Genomic DNA, 14,958 nt, shown 5'->3' with positions numbered 1-14,958 from the left:
GCTTCTCCCGGGTCAGTACTGTCTCCAGCAGAGGGGTGGACCCAGATCTGTTCTTCATCAGATTCTTTTGAAATTATTTAAATAATATAGTCTATTTAATTCAGTATTTCCCCAAATTATCATTTCCTTTTATAATCCATATACACATGATTGATGAGATATCTTACATTCTTTTGTCCAAACGAAGTCTTCGAAATCCGGTTCACATGTTACTCTTGCAACCCAGGTCAGTTGGGACGACCCACTGGAGTCACCATCTCTCTCTCCCCCATCCTCCAGGGAAGTTTGAGTTCCTGGGTCACCCAGAATTCAGTTGCATCCTCGTGCTGCTCAAGGGTCATTGGCATGGCAAGCCGACAAGGTGCAGCTCCCCCCCAAGCCTCTGGGAGGGAACCCTTGTCTGAAGAGACTGAGGCAGGGAACCAACCTGAGGTCAGACCAGTCATGGCTTGAAAACTTGTGCCATTTACCGTGTCACCTCAGGGAGTGACTCCATCTTCCCAAGCCCTGGTTCTTCATCTGTAGGATGGGAAAATGGCAGATGACCCCGAGCCTGCAGTGAGGACGAAGGAAAATCACGTATGAAAAACCTGGTTAACTTTATTCTGTATAGGGAGCTCAGGGAACACTGAGGTAGGGTGTCCAGGCCCCCCATCTTGGCCTCCCTCTCCTTGTCAGCACAGTGCAGTTGATGACCCCTGTCCGGCAACCTCTTGGGCTTGTTCAGTAGATGTCATTGAAGGAAAGAGTAGTGGATGGTTATTGTGTCACTGCCGTATTTACCAGGACCACACGGATGGCCTCCTTTAATCAATTTCGTGGGGCCCATATCACAGAAGGACACACAGCCGTGGGGTAGTGAATTGAGTCACCAGCTAATTAGTTGTCTACACAGACGGGCAAGTTGGTAGACTGAAAGGCAGGCTCAGTTTGTCAGATGGGGCTTTACTCACAGTCCTTGAATGGCGTGGGTCTTCTCTGGACACAAACCCTGCGGTCACTCAGGCTCTCAGGGTCCTCTAGCCTTTGGCCGTAGCCCAGGCAGTCACCAGATGTCTGCTCTGCTCCTTGGTCTCTGAAGAAGTACCCTGCTTGATTCCAACCCTCACTCACTCTAGGCCTCCTCCTTGGGCTGTGTCCTCAGGATCTGGCTTCACTTCTGAGGGCAAGGTGTCCTGTGTGTTCATTGTCCTTTCTGGGGGGGGGGGGGGGGGCGGGTCCTGTCTGCCAGGGTCCTGGCCACCCGTCCCTGAGACCTGCCTTCCTCTCTCACTGCTGGGACCCTGGCATCTCCTTCGGAATGGGTGCTCATCACTGCAAGTCAGTTCAAAGCCTGCTCCCAGGGCATCAGTGTTGGACAGATTAAGGCTTCCGAGCCTGAGGGCCTTTCCAGACCACCACAGTGGAGCCCTAGGATTTCAGCCAGATAAGAACCAGGGCAAATTTCTTAACTTTTCCCTGAAGTAGAATGAGGCTAAGGGTACAGAGTTGTTGTGAGGATTAGATGAGCTAAAGTATGTGAAGAGTTTAGAGCTGGGATCTGCACAGAAGAACTCAGGGAATGTCCATCATGATGATGATGTGAATTTCAACTGCCTTAGATCTAGAAACACTTCACCTTGTCCCAGTTTTTCCCCATACCCTGGGGCACTTCAATAGTAGACCTCATTTAAAACAAACAAAACAAACCTACCCAGTTTTACAGAAAGAAATGAGGAACAATCTGTAAATTGATGGGAGAACGTTACATAGTCTGCGAATATTCCAGGACATTGACGGGAGAATGTTCCATAGTCTGCGAATATTCCAGGACATATTTAAAAATGTTTCCCAAACTGCAGGTCAGGACTTCTTAGTGGGTGATGAAATCAATTTAGTGGATTGTTGCCAGCATGCTTTTAAAGATTCTATTCATTTATTTGAGGGGAGTGGACAGAGGGAGAGGGAAGAAATCTCAAGCAGACTCCCCACGGAGCATGGACTCCAACTTGGGACTCGATCTCATGATGTTGAGATCATGACCTGAGCCCAAACCAAGAGTCTGACACTTGACCGACTGAGCCAACCAGGGACCCCTCCAGCATGTTTTTAATAAAATAAAAGAGGCGAAGAATTCCCAAAAGGAAAATATCAGAGTGCCTGATGAGTATTGAAAGTAATAACGTTTTAGGAAACATTGTTTCGGTGTTACAGGTGCATGTTTATCGTAACTTGCGTGTTGGGTTGCAATATAAATGCATTTCTTATGGTGGGTCATTTTTGAAAAAGCTTGAAAACCAGCAATTACGGAACTATAGTGAGGTTTCTGAGGGATCCCCTTTCACTTGGGACTTTCTCTTTCTTCCCCATTTCCAAGTTTAGTAGAATATATGTGTGAGCCATGCCCTCTGTTTCGCCCCCCTGCAGAGTTGGCTTCCCAGGGCCACCTGGACCTCACGGAGCTCATCGGTGTCCCGCTGCCCTCATCTGTGTCCTTCGTCACTGGCTACGGTGGCTTCCCAGCCTATAGCTTCGGGCCTGGTGCCAACGTCGGCCGCCCGGCCAGGACCCTCATCCCACCCACCTTCATCAGGGATTTTGCCATCAGTGTCACGGTGAAGCCCAGCAGCGACAATGGCGGCGTGCTCTTTGCCATCACTGATGCCTTCCAGAAGATCATCTACCTGGGCCTGCGGCTCTCAGGCATAGAGGATGGCCGCCAGCGGGTCATCCTCTACTACACGGAGCCAGGCTCCCACGTGTCCCACGAGGCTGCTGCCTTCCCGGTGCCCGTGATGACCCACAGGTGGAACCGCTTTTCCGTGATCGTCCAGGGCGAGGAAGTGGCCCTCCTCATGGACTGCGAGGAACAAGGCCACATCCTCTTCCAGCGGTCTTCCCGGCCGTTGGCTTTTGAGCCCAGTGCGGGAATCTTTGTGGGCAACGCAGGAGCCACAGGGCTGGAGAGATTCACCGTGAGTCCAAGCCCTGCACAGACCGGGGAGGCCCCAGACGCCAACAGGGAACCCAAGCAAACGTTCTTACTGTTTTGTTCTTAAAGCCTCAGAGAGGCATGTGTGTGTGGTGGCAGGAGCGCTAGTCCTGGGACCCCAAACCTAGGTTCCGGTTCTGTTTTCATTTTAGCCTGGTGATGTTAGAGCGTGGATCCTCCAATTCTCTCTGGGTCTTCTTATCTGGGCACGATCATAAGCAAACTTACGCCGTGGAGTGGTAGACTCAAGTGGGATGGTCTGAGTAAAAGCTTTTTGTGCATTTTAAGACACGATAAAAAGAGGAAGGTTTATTTATTCAGCAATTTTTTTTTTTGTTGTTACCTTTGGAGAGGAGTGTCATGTACATTTAAGTAATTTCTGTGAAGGTGGAGAAAGCTAGAATGCCAGCAGGAGAGGTAGCTTTTCTCTCTCCATTTGGACAATGTGTTCTGAAAAAAATAAGCAGAAAATTAACTTTCCTGTCAAAACAGGCTTTTAAGAATAAGCCATTCTAAAAAAATCTCTAAGTAGTTACGCATCTAGTCAGCACACCTGCTTACGGATTCCTTGGCTGAGTGATACAGGGTGGTACCAGGGGTCAGAGTTTGGGTTTACTTGTAGGACAGTGGGACAGCAGGACAGTAGGACAGCAGGAGACCGTCAGGGAGTCTGAAGAAGTGAAAATCCAGTTACAGTTTTTCCACACTCACTTTGGGATTATCATGGACAACGGACTGTCAGGGGTGGAGAGAGGAGGTGGGGCTGGAGGCCGGGAGGCTGGCTGGCCGCTCTTCTTCCCATGAGGCCTGCCCGCCAAGGAGCTTCGACACTTTCTGGAAGAGGGGAGATGGGCATCCCAGGGCTGGGGACCTGGGACCAGGTAGGAGGCTGCTGGGAGTCTGTACCTTGAACACAGTAGCCTTCAGGGGCTTCTCCAGCTAGCAGAGCTCATCTTACATTGGCTCAACCAGGACCCCCGCCCCCAAAGGAGAGTGGGCCAAGAGGTGGCTTGTTCCGTTGTCATGGCCCCAGGCAGTGCATTCTCACACCTGTCTCTCACTTGGTGGCCTGGGCTCCGTTGCAAGAACAGTCATGCTTGCCACTCGTGGTCATGCCGTGGACAAACAGATGGTGGCTTCTGACCCTGTGCTCTTCCCCTAGGGCTCCATACAGCAGCTCACCATCCACCCTGACCCCAGGATCCCTGAGGAGCTGTGTGAGTCTGAAGAATCCTCGGTGAGCCCCCACCCTCCCTACCCAGGGAGCGCTGGACGCCCAGGCAATTCCTCTTTCCCAACATCACCGAGTCTCTAAAATCCCTCAACTTGTCAAGTGCTGCCTCAAGTCCCATTTGGGGCTTTTTGGCTTTATTTTTTTAAAAAGCTTCAGCCATCTCTTTTGTGGGGGGTGGGGGGGTGGGGGTGGGTTGCCTTTCTTCTAAGGTATTAGGTTCTCCGGTGGCTGTGGCAGTCTGTGGCCTGGTTTCCAGACTTCCTGCCAAGAAAGGGTGTCAGGAGTCTAAAATCGAAGTTAAAACTCTAAGACATGAGTGTAAATTCCTATAAAAATGAGCCTAAATTTAGCCTTTATGCTTGGCAAATGAATCCGTTCCTAAGCTGGGGATGGAGTGGTAGGCAGGGAAAGAGACGGGTCCTTCCGTGCCCCCCTTCCCTTCTGCCTCCCTCCCTTCCCCCAGGATCTACTGAGTCCCTGCTAGGTGACAGTCCTGGGGGATGCTGGAAAGACCTAGATACGCTGGCAGCTGTCTCCGTCCTAAAGCTGCTCACGCACACTTCCGTGCCCAGACGCAGTGACAGAACCGTGGGGTGACCTACGTGGTCCTCAAACCCAAGCTCTCTAGGTTGGGTGGGGGGCACGAAGGTGAAAGAAGAGGGACCAGAGTAGGCAAGGGAGGAGCTGATACCTGACCAATGACAAGCAAGTATCCTCTGGATGAGAAAGAAAAGGCGTTTCAGGCAGAAGCCTCAGATTGATGCAAAAAGTCAGAAGCGAGCACAGCGTGCCATATTTCTAGAACCTCTGTTTCTCTTTGGGGGGTGCCAACCCCAAAGCAAAGCAGAAGTTGATTTCATTCATTTAGAAAAAAATGCTGCCCATTTAGTGGGGAAACCCTTCAGAGGTGGAATTTGGCTCTGTAAGAATGTTGGCTCTCCCCGAGGCCATGATCCTGGCCTGACATTCCTGTGAAGCTGGGAGAAGGGAGCCCTTACGTATATGCATTCCCTTCTCTCTGCGTTGCTGTTGGTACTGGAAGAGTAGAAGCTGCCCGAGAGTCCAAGAATAGGGTATTCGTTACAAAATGATGGCCTCAGGCTCATCGGCTGACATCAGGCAGCTCATTATGAAGACAAGGTAGCAATGGGAAGACATTCTCCAAAGGTCATGGTTCTCCAGTGTAACATTTGTGTGACAGCCATGCAAATGGGAGTCCCTTTGGCAGAGGTTGAAGGGACCTGGACACAATGAAAGGAGGTATATTAGACTGTATATTGACTAGGTTTTTGTCCGTGTGAGCCATAAAATATGGAAGGAACAGCGAAAAGAATAGCGACTATATATGTGCTCGCTCTCAATTCCTCTCTCTGTCCCTCTCTTTCTCTCTTTCTCACACGCACACACACAATCACACAAGCATGCATGCACACAGTTTCTCCAAAGGAGTGACCGTCTGTGACTTGCCCTCTGCTGGTATCGTTTGTCTCCACACAGGCGTCAGGAGAGGCCAGTGGGCTTCAGGAGACAGAGGGAGTCGCTGAGATCTTGGAAGCAGTCACCTACACTCAAGCCCCGGTGAGTACTCAAGCCGCGCCGTACCTTCTCCACCAGCTCTTAGGGGCCCAGAGTCAATGGAGCGTGCCCAGGCCTGACATCTCTGTTCTCAGATCTGTGGCTTCAATTGCGGGCTTACCTGGGGAGGCCAGGAAAGTCCTGGCCCAGGGTATTTGGCCACAGCCCCAGTGCCCTGGAATGTCCGTATCTCCTGGCCACCATGTGCCATGGCCACAAGAGTACTGTCCAAAGGTAAACGTTGTTCTCTTGGGCCTCCCGGCTCTGTGAGCTGAGGTAGCATACTCAGCTTCTCTGGGCGTCTACGCCTCTTCCATAAAATGCTATTCAGAGTCCCATCTCGAGGACGTGTTAGGAGGGTCAGAGGAAGCAGTGCAGGGTCAGGGCCTGGCGTCAGGCACGAGGGAAGTGGCCCTAAATGGTGGCTGGCATCACATTTGTTCCGGGCTCTGGGCTCTGAGAAAGAAGGCAGGGCCCCCTCTCCTGGGACATGCAGAGCCTTCCCAGGAGCTCCCTTCTGCTCCCATGGGAAAGGCACTGTCCTTGCAGTGACTGGGGCCTCCTCCCTCCTGGGAATGTACTCTGTGGCCCAGACGAGGAAGTGGTTTTGAAAGTACTGAGTCAGACAGTGGGGGCAGCAGGAGCCCATTTTAATGAAAACAGCCAGCAGGGTCTGAGTCATTGAACACAGAAGCCCAGAAATCTCCTTGACCAGGCTGGCACATTCTATAGACTCATCTCTGATAAAAGAAAGCAAGGGAATAAGGCAGAGGCTATAGATTATAGACTTTGGGTGACAGAGGTTTGGGTGGGACAGAATGGAACTGTAGTCCCTTAGTGCAGGGGGTGGTGCATAAAGTTCTCCTCTTTCTGTCCAGAGGTATATGGGAGACTGCCCTTTGTACAGATGGGTAGACTGAGGCCCAGACAGGGGATGAGACTACCCCTTGGGTGTCTGGGCAGAGCTGAGGCTAGAGCATGGGCCCCCTGATGCCCCATCCAGTTCTCAGGCCACAGCCCCGTGCTTCTGGCCCGGGCGGTGTTGTCAAGTTTCATCCCTAGGACTACAGCCGGCCCTAGGGCTGCAAGGGCAGAGGAGGCAAGGGTCCGAGGCGGCCTGCGCAGTGATGGTGATGGTGGCTGCTCTGGGCAAGGTTGTAACCCTGTGTGCCCCAGCTCTGCCCTCCACCCCACCACTGGTGTGTCCAGGGCACCTGCAGCAGGGCACAGAGCGGTGGTCCCTTGGTCCTTCTAACCAAGGGTTAGAAGGTTGATGCTGTCCCCCAGTGCACCAGGTCACTGCAAGGCTTGAGTTCAGCTCGGGCAAGGATGCTAGTAACACATGGTGGCCTTCCGAGAGGGGTAGGAAAGGGGAGTGAGGTTTGAGAGCATAAGATGATCATGGTGGCAGGAACGGGTCAGGGAGGACTTTCTGGTGGAGGAGGCATTGACGCTGGGCACTCTGGACAGGGGTGGGAGAAGGGAGGGGATGGAAGAGGACCAGCATTTCTCTGCCTGCTGTGGGCCTTGTGTATATGCGATTTGATTTAATTCTAACAACCACCTTGCACGGGAGCGGAGGGGCAGGGGGAGGTTGGTGGAGGGGGAGGTGGAGAGGGAGCAGAGTCAGGTAGCATTGATGTCAGGACTTCAGGCTGCCAGGGCAGGGCAGGTGCACAAGCATGCTGCAACTGAGGGGAGGTAAGAAACATCCCTCCAGGATCCGAAGAAGAGAAAAGTCCGCAGAGGGACTCCGTGGCCCCTGCCCGCCTCTCCCCAGGCAACACTTTCCTTCCTAGACTTCCTCGGCCCACGCACGGTCCTCAGTGGTGCTGAGATACCAGGGGCGCGGATGAGAGTCCCTGTGGGTGTGGTTCAGCCCCTCCCCTTTCTGGTCCTTGACCAGGAGTCTATCACTTCCCCCACCTCCGCTGAGATGTAGCAGACCTCCCCTGCAGCTGCTGCCCCCAGCACCCAGCACATGGCAGCACACACAGCCCTCGGTGTGCGGGGGTGGGTGTCACCCTTGACTGATAAGTGCCCTATCCTCTTGGGGCCCTCTCCTGCCCCCTGCTTCTAGGTTGGCTGGTGACTGGGGGGGTGCTGGGCGTGCCAAACCGCTGTGGTTGCCCTTAGTCCTTAACAGAATTCTCTCTGGATGGTGGGTCCCGGAGCCAACTGGTGTGTTCCTGGGATTAGAGTCCCGTTCCCCCTGGCAAGGGTCCTGCAGAGTGTCCGTTCGCTCCCTTTGCTGTTTGCTGGGGAGTGCTTTTCCATTCATTCCTTAGAGAAGGCCCTGAGGCACAGAGGAGGGAAAACCTTTGTCCCCAGGGCTGCCCAGCCCAGAGGTGGAGAGCTAGGTCTCTAGCTCGGGACTAGGGCTCTGTCAGTGGCGTCACCATCTCCTGGAAGGGCTCCATGGCTCCACTCTGTGGCCACCCCTCCAGGACAGGGAGTTTCCCTCTTCTCTCAGACCTTCCCCTCCCATCTCTGTCTGGCTTCTCTCTTGGAATGAATCTCACTTCCCTGTCCTCACCCCTTCCAGCCTGCCACCCTGCAAGACACAAGCCATGAGCAGCAAACTGAATCATGGGCTGTCTGAGCAGTGAGGGACTTAAAAAGCCAGCCTTCCTCACCTCTTTCCCCATTTAGGGCAGGAGTCCCTGCTACCCCATGCTTCCCCCTAAGTCAGTTTCTCTTGACACCACTTTCCATTTCTGGAAAGTTCTATCGTGCTAGTTAGAATTAATGCCCTTATGGTTCTGAGTCCTGGCTGTGCATCAGAATTGCGTGTGTGTCTGGGCGGGTGGTGGTGGGGCAGTGGTAGGGGGACACTTGCTTCCCGGCTGCATACCTGGACATTCAGATTCAAGGGGTCTGGAGTGAGGTTCAAGGGACTATACTTATGAAAGCTCTGCCAGTGATTCTGATCCACAGCCAGGACCTCTGCTCTAGCCACACCTAAATGCCCAGTTTTCCCAGGCTCTGTAATTTTTGTAACCCCTTCATCCAGGCCTTGGTCCCGGCCATCCTTCTGCTTGGAGGGCCCTGCCCACACCCCCTACCCTATCTGGCCAATTCCTAACTTCCCCTTCAGGATCCAGTCCCCAGCCCCTTGTCGGAGCCTCCCTCCTGTCCTCAACTCTCCCCTCTGCCCTCACAGGCCACATTCAGCCACACCATGTCTGAGTCTGGGTCTCCCCACAGTCCAACAATGAGAGGGTACACATTCTGTCTTTTTTCTCCATTTCTGTATCCTTGGGGGTCAGCGGAGGACGTGGCGCACAGTAGGGCCTCTGGAAATACACATGGAATGAAGAACTATGTTTGCGAATGTGAGAGAGGCTCAGCCAACCTCTGTGCTTTTAACACAAAGTCTTGAGACTCGACAGTCCCATTTGGTAATCGGCCACACCGGTTCCACGTCCACACGAACCCCTGAAAACCAGTGGACACCTGTTGCACACAGGACCCCTGGTCTGAACCAGGGGCCAGATTCACGCTCTGCCTTGAACAGGGTTTTGTAACAAATGCCTTACAAGTTTGACGAAAGAAGGTTTTGGCAGACAGGCTGGATATACCGACACCCAAAGAAAAGCATTAGTGAGGGGTTATTCTTTCTCAAAAATTTGAAACTCCAGTGACGTGAATAATAGCTACCATATGTGGGTTCATACTATGGGCCTGGCTCTGTCCTGAGCACCTCCACATACTTTCTACCCTGTGAGCAGGCACCATTGTCTCATTTTACAAAGAGGAAGGTTACACAATTTGCCCAACAAAGCGTAGCCAGTAAGCAGAGTGCAGAGATTGGACCTAAATTTGATCGTAAGAACTGAACCATTGAATCCCAGGTTATGGTGCCCGTAAGAATCCCCTTTGTTCTAATGGACCAGAGACTTACTCTTTGTATACTAAATTCTGACATAAAGGAACTAATCTTGTTATTAGTCTGGATAGTCAAGTCATGCTGCCGTAACAAATCAGCTCTAAAAATCTCAGTGGCTGGGTGGTTTCCTGTTCAGACCACAGGGCCAACGCTGGTCCCTTCCATTCACCACCCGCAGCTCCTTGAGCTCAGGAAGAGATGAGACTGTGAACATCCCCAAGCCCTGGGCTTAGGAGCTGCTTCCTGATCCTGGGTCGAGGATCTTTGTGCCCCACCCCCTATCAGGATTTCTGCCTAGATCTTGAAGCCGTGCTGTGTTTCCAACTGTTGGGGGGTGGGGTAAATCTACTTGGTAAAATTCATTAAGACATTGACTGCTTTTGGAAAAGCTGCCCAGATCCTGAAGTTTCCTTGGAAGGAACTCACCCCCCTCTTCTATTTCGCAGGTGCGCAGTACACATCTGGCATTGGATTTATATGGTTTTTACTGAGGACACCTGGGTTCCTCTGTTTACTCGTTCATTCCCTCATCTAAGAGATCTCTATTGATCATGTCCTCTGCACTGGCCTTGTGCTTGAACGTCAGCCAAGATGAACCGAGTCTTACTGTAAACAGAACAGAATTTCATGACCCCTAGCATGCACCTTGCTCAGGTCCCGGGAGGTTCAGCGATAGCCTACGTATGTAACAGACAGGTCCAGGCATTTTTTCTGGGTTTGTTCAGCGTGTTATGGACGTTTTATTTCCTCCAGTGAAAATCCCTACTATTTATCCTGCTTTCCTCCCAAGTGAATCCTTTTGGGTCTCGTTTTTCCTCTCTTCAGTCTAAAGAAGCAGAAGTTGAACCCATAAACACACCTCCAACTCCATCACCTCCTTCTGACGATGCTGAACTTTCTGGTGAGCCTGTACCTGAGGGGACTCCAGAAACCGCCAACTTGAGCATCACCGAGCACAGCAGCCTGGAGCAAGGCAAGTCCCCACTGCGCCTTCACTCACGGCGGTCTTCTATGAGGTGACGCCTGTGTGCCCAGCCTGCACAATGTATGCCCCATAGAGCCTCTCATGGAAACTTTCCCTCCGTCCTTCGAGGAGGGAATTAGAACCATTCTCATTTTATAGACAAGATGAGGAAATCAACTCAGAAAAGTTAGGTGACCTAGCTGGGGCTCTTTGGCTTATAAAGGGCAGACCTGCATTTGAACTTGGATACTTGAACATTTTTTTCTTTTAAGAGTTTACTTATTTATTTGAGAGAGAGACTGTGTATGTGTCTGTGTGCTAATGTAGGGGAGGGACAGAGGCGGAGGGAGAAGCAGACTCCCTGCTGAGCAGAGAGCCCCATGCGGGGCTCAATCCCAGGACCCTGAGATCATGACCTGAGCTGAAGGCAGACGCTTAACTGACTGAGCCACCCAAGCGCCCCTGACACTTGAGCTTTTAAACCCCAGACTCTGGAAGGGCTTGAGTTCCAACAGAAAAGCTTGCAGTAATTTGCTGTTAATTAAATACCTGCTTTGTACCAAGTGCTCACATACTTCATCTCCAATCCTGGCGGTCCATGTCCTGGTTGGGATTATTGGCCAGTATTTTATGGGTGGAAAAATGGATGCTTGAAAATGTAAGTGATAAACCCACAGTCATACAGCTACTGAGTGGTGGGACGGACCTTATGCCCAGGCCAGACTCCAGAATCCCCACCCTTCCCAGCTTTGGCCACAAACTCCTGACTCTCAGAGGATAGGATCAGGTCCTCTGAACTCCTGTGGGGTACACAGTGGAAAAAAACTGGTGGCTGGAGAGGGACAGGCAGGCACTCACAGGTCAGCGGCAGGCCCTGGGGGTGCTCTGGCCTCCTCTGTCCCCATCCAGGGCTCTCACCCCTAACTCTTGTCCCCCAGTGTGTGCAGAGGACACTGGTCAAAACCCAACATCTGCTGGGACCCCCAGGCAACAGCGTGACATGTGTCCAAGGCTGAGAGGGGTCTGCACTTCCTGCCCTTTATCAGGGCATATTGGTTTCGGACTGAGATTACCGCCCGCACCAGAGCACCAACGTGCAGGGCAGAAAACACAGACAGAAACCCACTCTGCCCGTGGGAAAGATTGGCTGGGCAAGCTGCCTTTCATGCATGTGTACGGCCTTGATATTGACAATGCAGGAGATGTACGGACCCGGGGACGGACTCGTGCAATACGCCACAAGGAAAGCAGATTTCAGAACTCTGTGTGCTGCAACCCTAACTTTGAGTATATTATTTATATCTATTTATATATAGCCGTGTGTGTGTGTGTGTGTGTGTGTGTGAGAGAGAGAGAGAGAGAGAGAGAGAGAGAGAGAGAGTAATAGACAACAAAATGTTCCAAGTCGTTATCTGGGTGGTAGGATTTTGGCAGGCTTTTTTGTCCTTACCTCTGGTTTAACAAGCCTTCTGTAATCCTGTGTATCATTCTTCTTCTCACTTCTGCCATCAGTAAATGCACATTATTTTAATAACTAAATTGGGAAGTCTCTGGGAGAGAGAAGGTATCCAGGACTGAAGAGGAAAAAATTTGTATCATCGTGTAATACCGTCACAGAGTCAGGGTGTTGCCAGGGAAGACTGGGAACAGCAGACAGCTTGGACAGAAGCCCTGCTCAGCCACCTATTTGCTCTCGGGCCTAGGGCACATTGCTTAATATTTCCAAAATTCAGATATTTTCTTTCCTTTTTTTTTTTTTTTTTAGATTTTATTTATTTATTTGGAGAGTGAGCGTGAGAGAGCTCAGGGGCAGGGGAGAGGGAGAGGCAGGCTCCCCGCTGAGCAGAGAGCCCAGTGTGGGCTGGATCCCAGGACCCTGGGATCATGACAGCTGAAGGCAGACGCTTAGTGGACTAAGCCACCCAGGCACCCCAAGCTTCAGAGTCTTTACCTGCCCCCTGGGAGTGTTCACGATCCCTGCCTCCCAGGTAGTTTAGAGGGTTGAGCGCAGCCAGGGATGTGCAGGTGGTTTATGGATTGTGGATGCTGTTTTCCTGGGTGGAATTAGGAGTTCTGAGGAGGGGCACGGAGCCGGCAGAGGCTACAGGGCCAGGCTGGAGGCTCTCCTGGACTCGGGGGTGAGTGCCGAGGAGGTGGGAGCCAATGCAGACAGAGACAGGGATCCAGGCACTGGCTCTTCCATTCCCTGGGATCAGCCAGACTCTGTTACTGTCAGACGAGCTTGCTGAATGAAGTGTTCCTGTTCTTCCTGTCGGATTGACAGCCCAGATGGTGAGGAGGAAGGGGCCTGAACCCTGAGCCCTGTCTCCATCTGGGGAAAGCTACCTAGTAGTTTCAGTCCAAGCTTTCCAGACACCATCTTGGCCCAGGGCACCCTTCCCCCCACGCTCCAATTAACATCCTCCAAGGAGTGGAGACTCAAGAGGTTTGGGGTCTGGCCGGCTGTTTGCACAGCACCCCCTGGTGGCCAGATCTGGGAGGACAAGGGAGAGCGGTGATGCCTGCCCGGATTGGCGGCGTGGGGGATCCTTCAGCACCTTCCTCTGCCCACACTGTTCTCACCGTGGGACCTGTGTGCGCACAGCATGCATGGACCTGGCCTGACACGAGGAAAGGCTGACCTGGCTTCAGGGCCCCTTCTGGTCACTTACTTTCTGTGGGGCCCTGTTCCTCCTTAGCAAAATGGGGTTAATCGTAATAAGGTGTTCATGTGTGCATCAGGGCAGCACACACATGCCCTGGGGTTATAGGGAGGAGCCTGGAAACGTGGGATCCCTGTCCTGGCTCTGCTCCTCCAGATGTCAGGTGGTGGGAAGGTCCTTGTCGGTAGGACAGGTGGGCAAGCGGGAGGATTAAATGGGGTACTGCATGGGATATGCTTAGCAGGGGACCCAACCCATGATAGGTATACATTCATATTAGTATAATTTCTTTTTCTTTGCTTTAGGATCCCACTTGTTTTAAAATTTTTTAAATTTTTCAATAAAAATTTTAAAAGATTTTATGTATGCGACAGAGACTCAGAGAGGGAACACAATCAGGGGGAGTGGGAGAGGGAGAAGCAGGCCCCCTGCTGAGCAGGGAGTCCAATGCAAGGCTCGATCCCAGCACCCTGGGATCATAACCTGAGCCGAAGGCAGACACTTAACCAACTGAGCCACCCAGGAGCCCCTCCACTTGTTTTTTAAATTGCAAAGAAATACGTGCTACTGGTAACAGTTCAAGCAATGCAGAGTTGTATGAACTCTCCAAAATAGTAGTTGTGTTACCTGTCCTCTGGAGGAAACCAGTGTTTAGCCTTTTGGGTTAGCCAACGTTGTGTGGATTATCTGTACAACCATATGTTTCCATATATTACATGTATTATTTAATAATCATATTAATTATATAATGATAATTATATATAGATGATGATGATAAAGCCTGGATACTCACAGGACGCCTGGGTGGCTTAGTTAGTTAAGCGTCTGCCTTCAGCTCAGGTCATGATCCCAGGGTCCTGGGATCCAGACCTCCCGTCGGGCTCCCTTCGCAGCGGGGAGCCCACTTTCCCCTCTCCCAACCCCCTGCTCATGCTCTCCCTTGCTGTCTCTCTCTCTCATAAATAATAAAAAATAAAATCTTAAAAAAAAAACATGTACACTCACATAGTTTTTTCCCTTTACACACAGAACCACGCTGACAGTGAACATTTACGAATAGCTAACGAAATTGCTAACTCTATTGAGGGACAGTCCTTAGTGCTTTTTTTTGTGTGTGTTCACTTATTGAATCCTTGTAGCACATAACCTTCTAAACACCCTTGTAAAATAGGAATTATCCTTCCCAATGTATGGATGAGGAACCTGAGGCCCCCGGGTTCCCACCTGCAGGTGGTGCTGGAGCTGATGGAAGCACCGTGTGACACTGCCCTTCAACATCGGTTTTTCTGCAAGTTGGTTTTTTTCCCCTCTTAATTCTGTATTATAGACATCTTTTCAAGTTAATAGGTAAAGCGATGCTTCATTCTTTTCCAAGGTTACAAAATACAGTCATCAATTATAGAATGCCTGTTTCCGTAGGGTCTGGTGAGGTTCTGAATGACACACTGGAGGGAGTTCATACTATGGATGGTGCCCCCGTTACGGACGGCGTCCCCATTACGGATGGTGTCCCTGTTACAGACGTTGGTTCAGGGGGTGGAGCCTTCATTCATGTCACTGAAGAGGTGAGTGAGTGGTAAATTTCATTTGCCAAGTCGGTAGTCAATTTGTTTGCTCGTTGCAGACTTGATGGGAACTTGTACAGGGCATGGTAAAGAATCA

The 14,958-nt window shown here is 51.4% G+C and overlaps 1 protein-coding gene across 1 annotated transcript in view; it reads left to right on the top strand.

The window, feature by feature from the left end:
* Positions 1-14,958, top strand: part of COL15A1 (collagen type XV alpha 1 chain) — a 102,111-nt gene that overhangs the window by 34,214 nt on the left and 52,939 nt on the right. The window contains exons 3-7 of the mRNA XM_059411206.1: positions 2,407-2,954; positions 4,134-4,208; positions 5,703-5,783; positions 10,495-10,642; positions 14,716-14,861. Coding sequence (XP_059267189.1) covers positions 2,407-2,954; positions 4,134-4,208; positions 5,703-5,783; positions 10,495-10,642; positions 14,716-14,861 — 998 coding nt within the window. The remainder of the gene's footprint in view (positions 1-2,406; positions 2,955-4,133; positions 4,209-5,702; positions 5,784-10,494; positions 10,643-14,715; positions 14,862-14,958) is intronic.

This window comes from Mustela nigripes, chromosome 9 (genome assembly GCF_022355385.1).
Source record: "Mustela nigripes isolate SB6536 chromosome 9, MUSNIG.SB6536, whole genome shotgun sequence".
Taxonomy (NCBI): Eukaryota; Metazoa; Chordata; class Mammalia; order Carnivora; family Mustelidae; genus Mustela; species Mustela nigripes.
The sequence above is the reverse complement of the archived record's forward strand: the minus strand, read 5'-3'. Positions and strand labels throughout refer to the sequence as shown.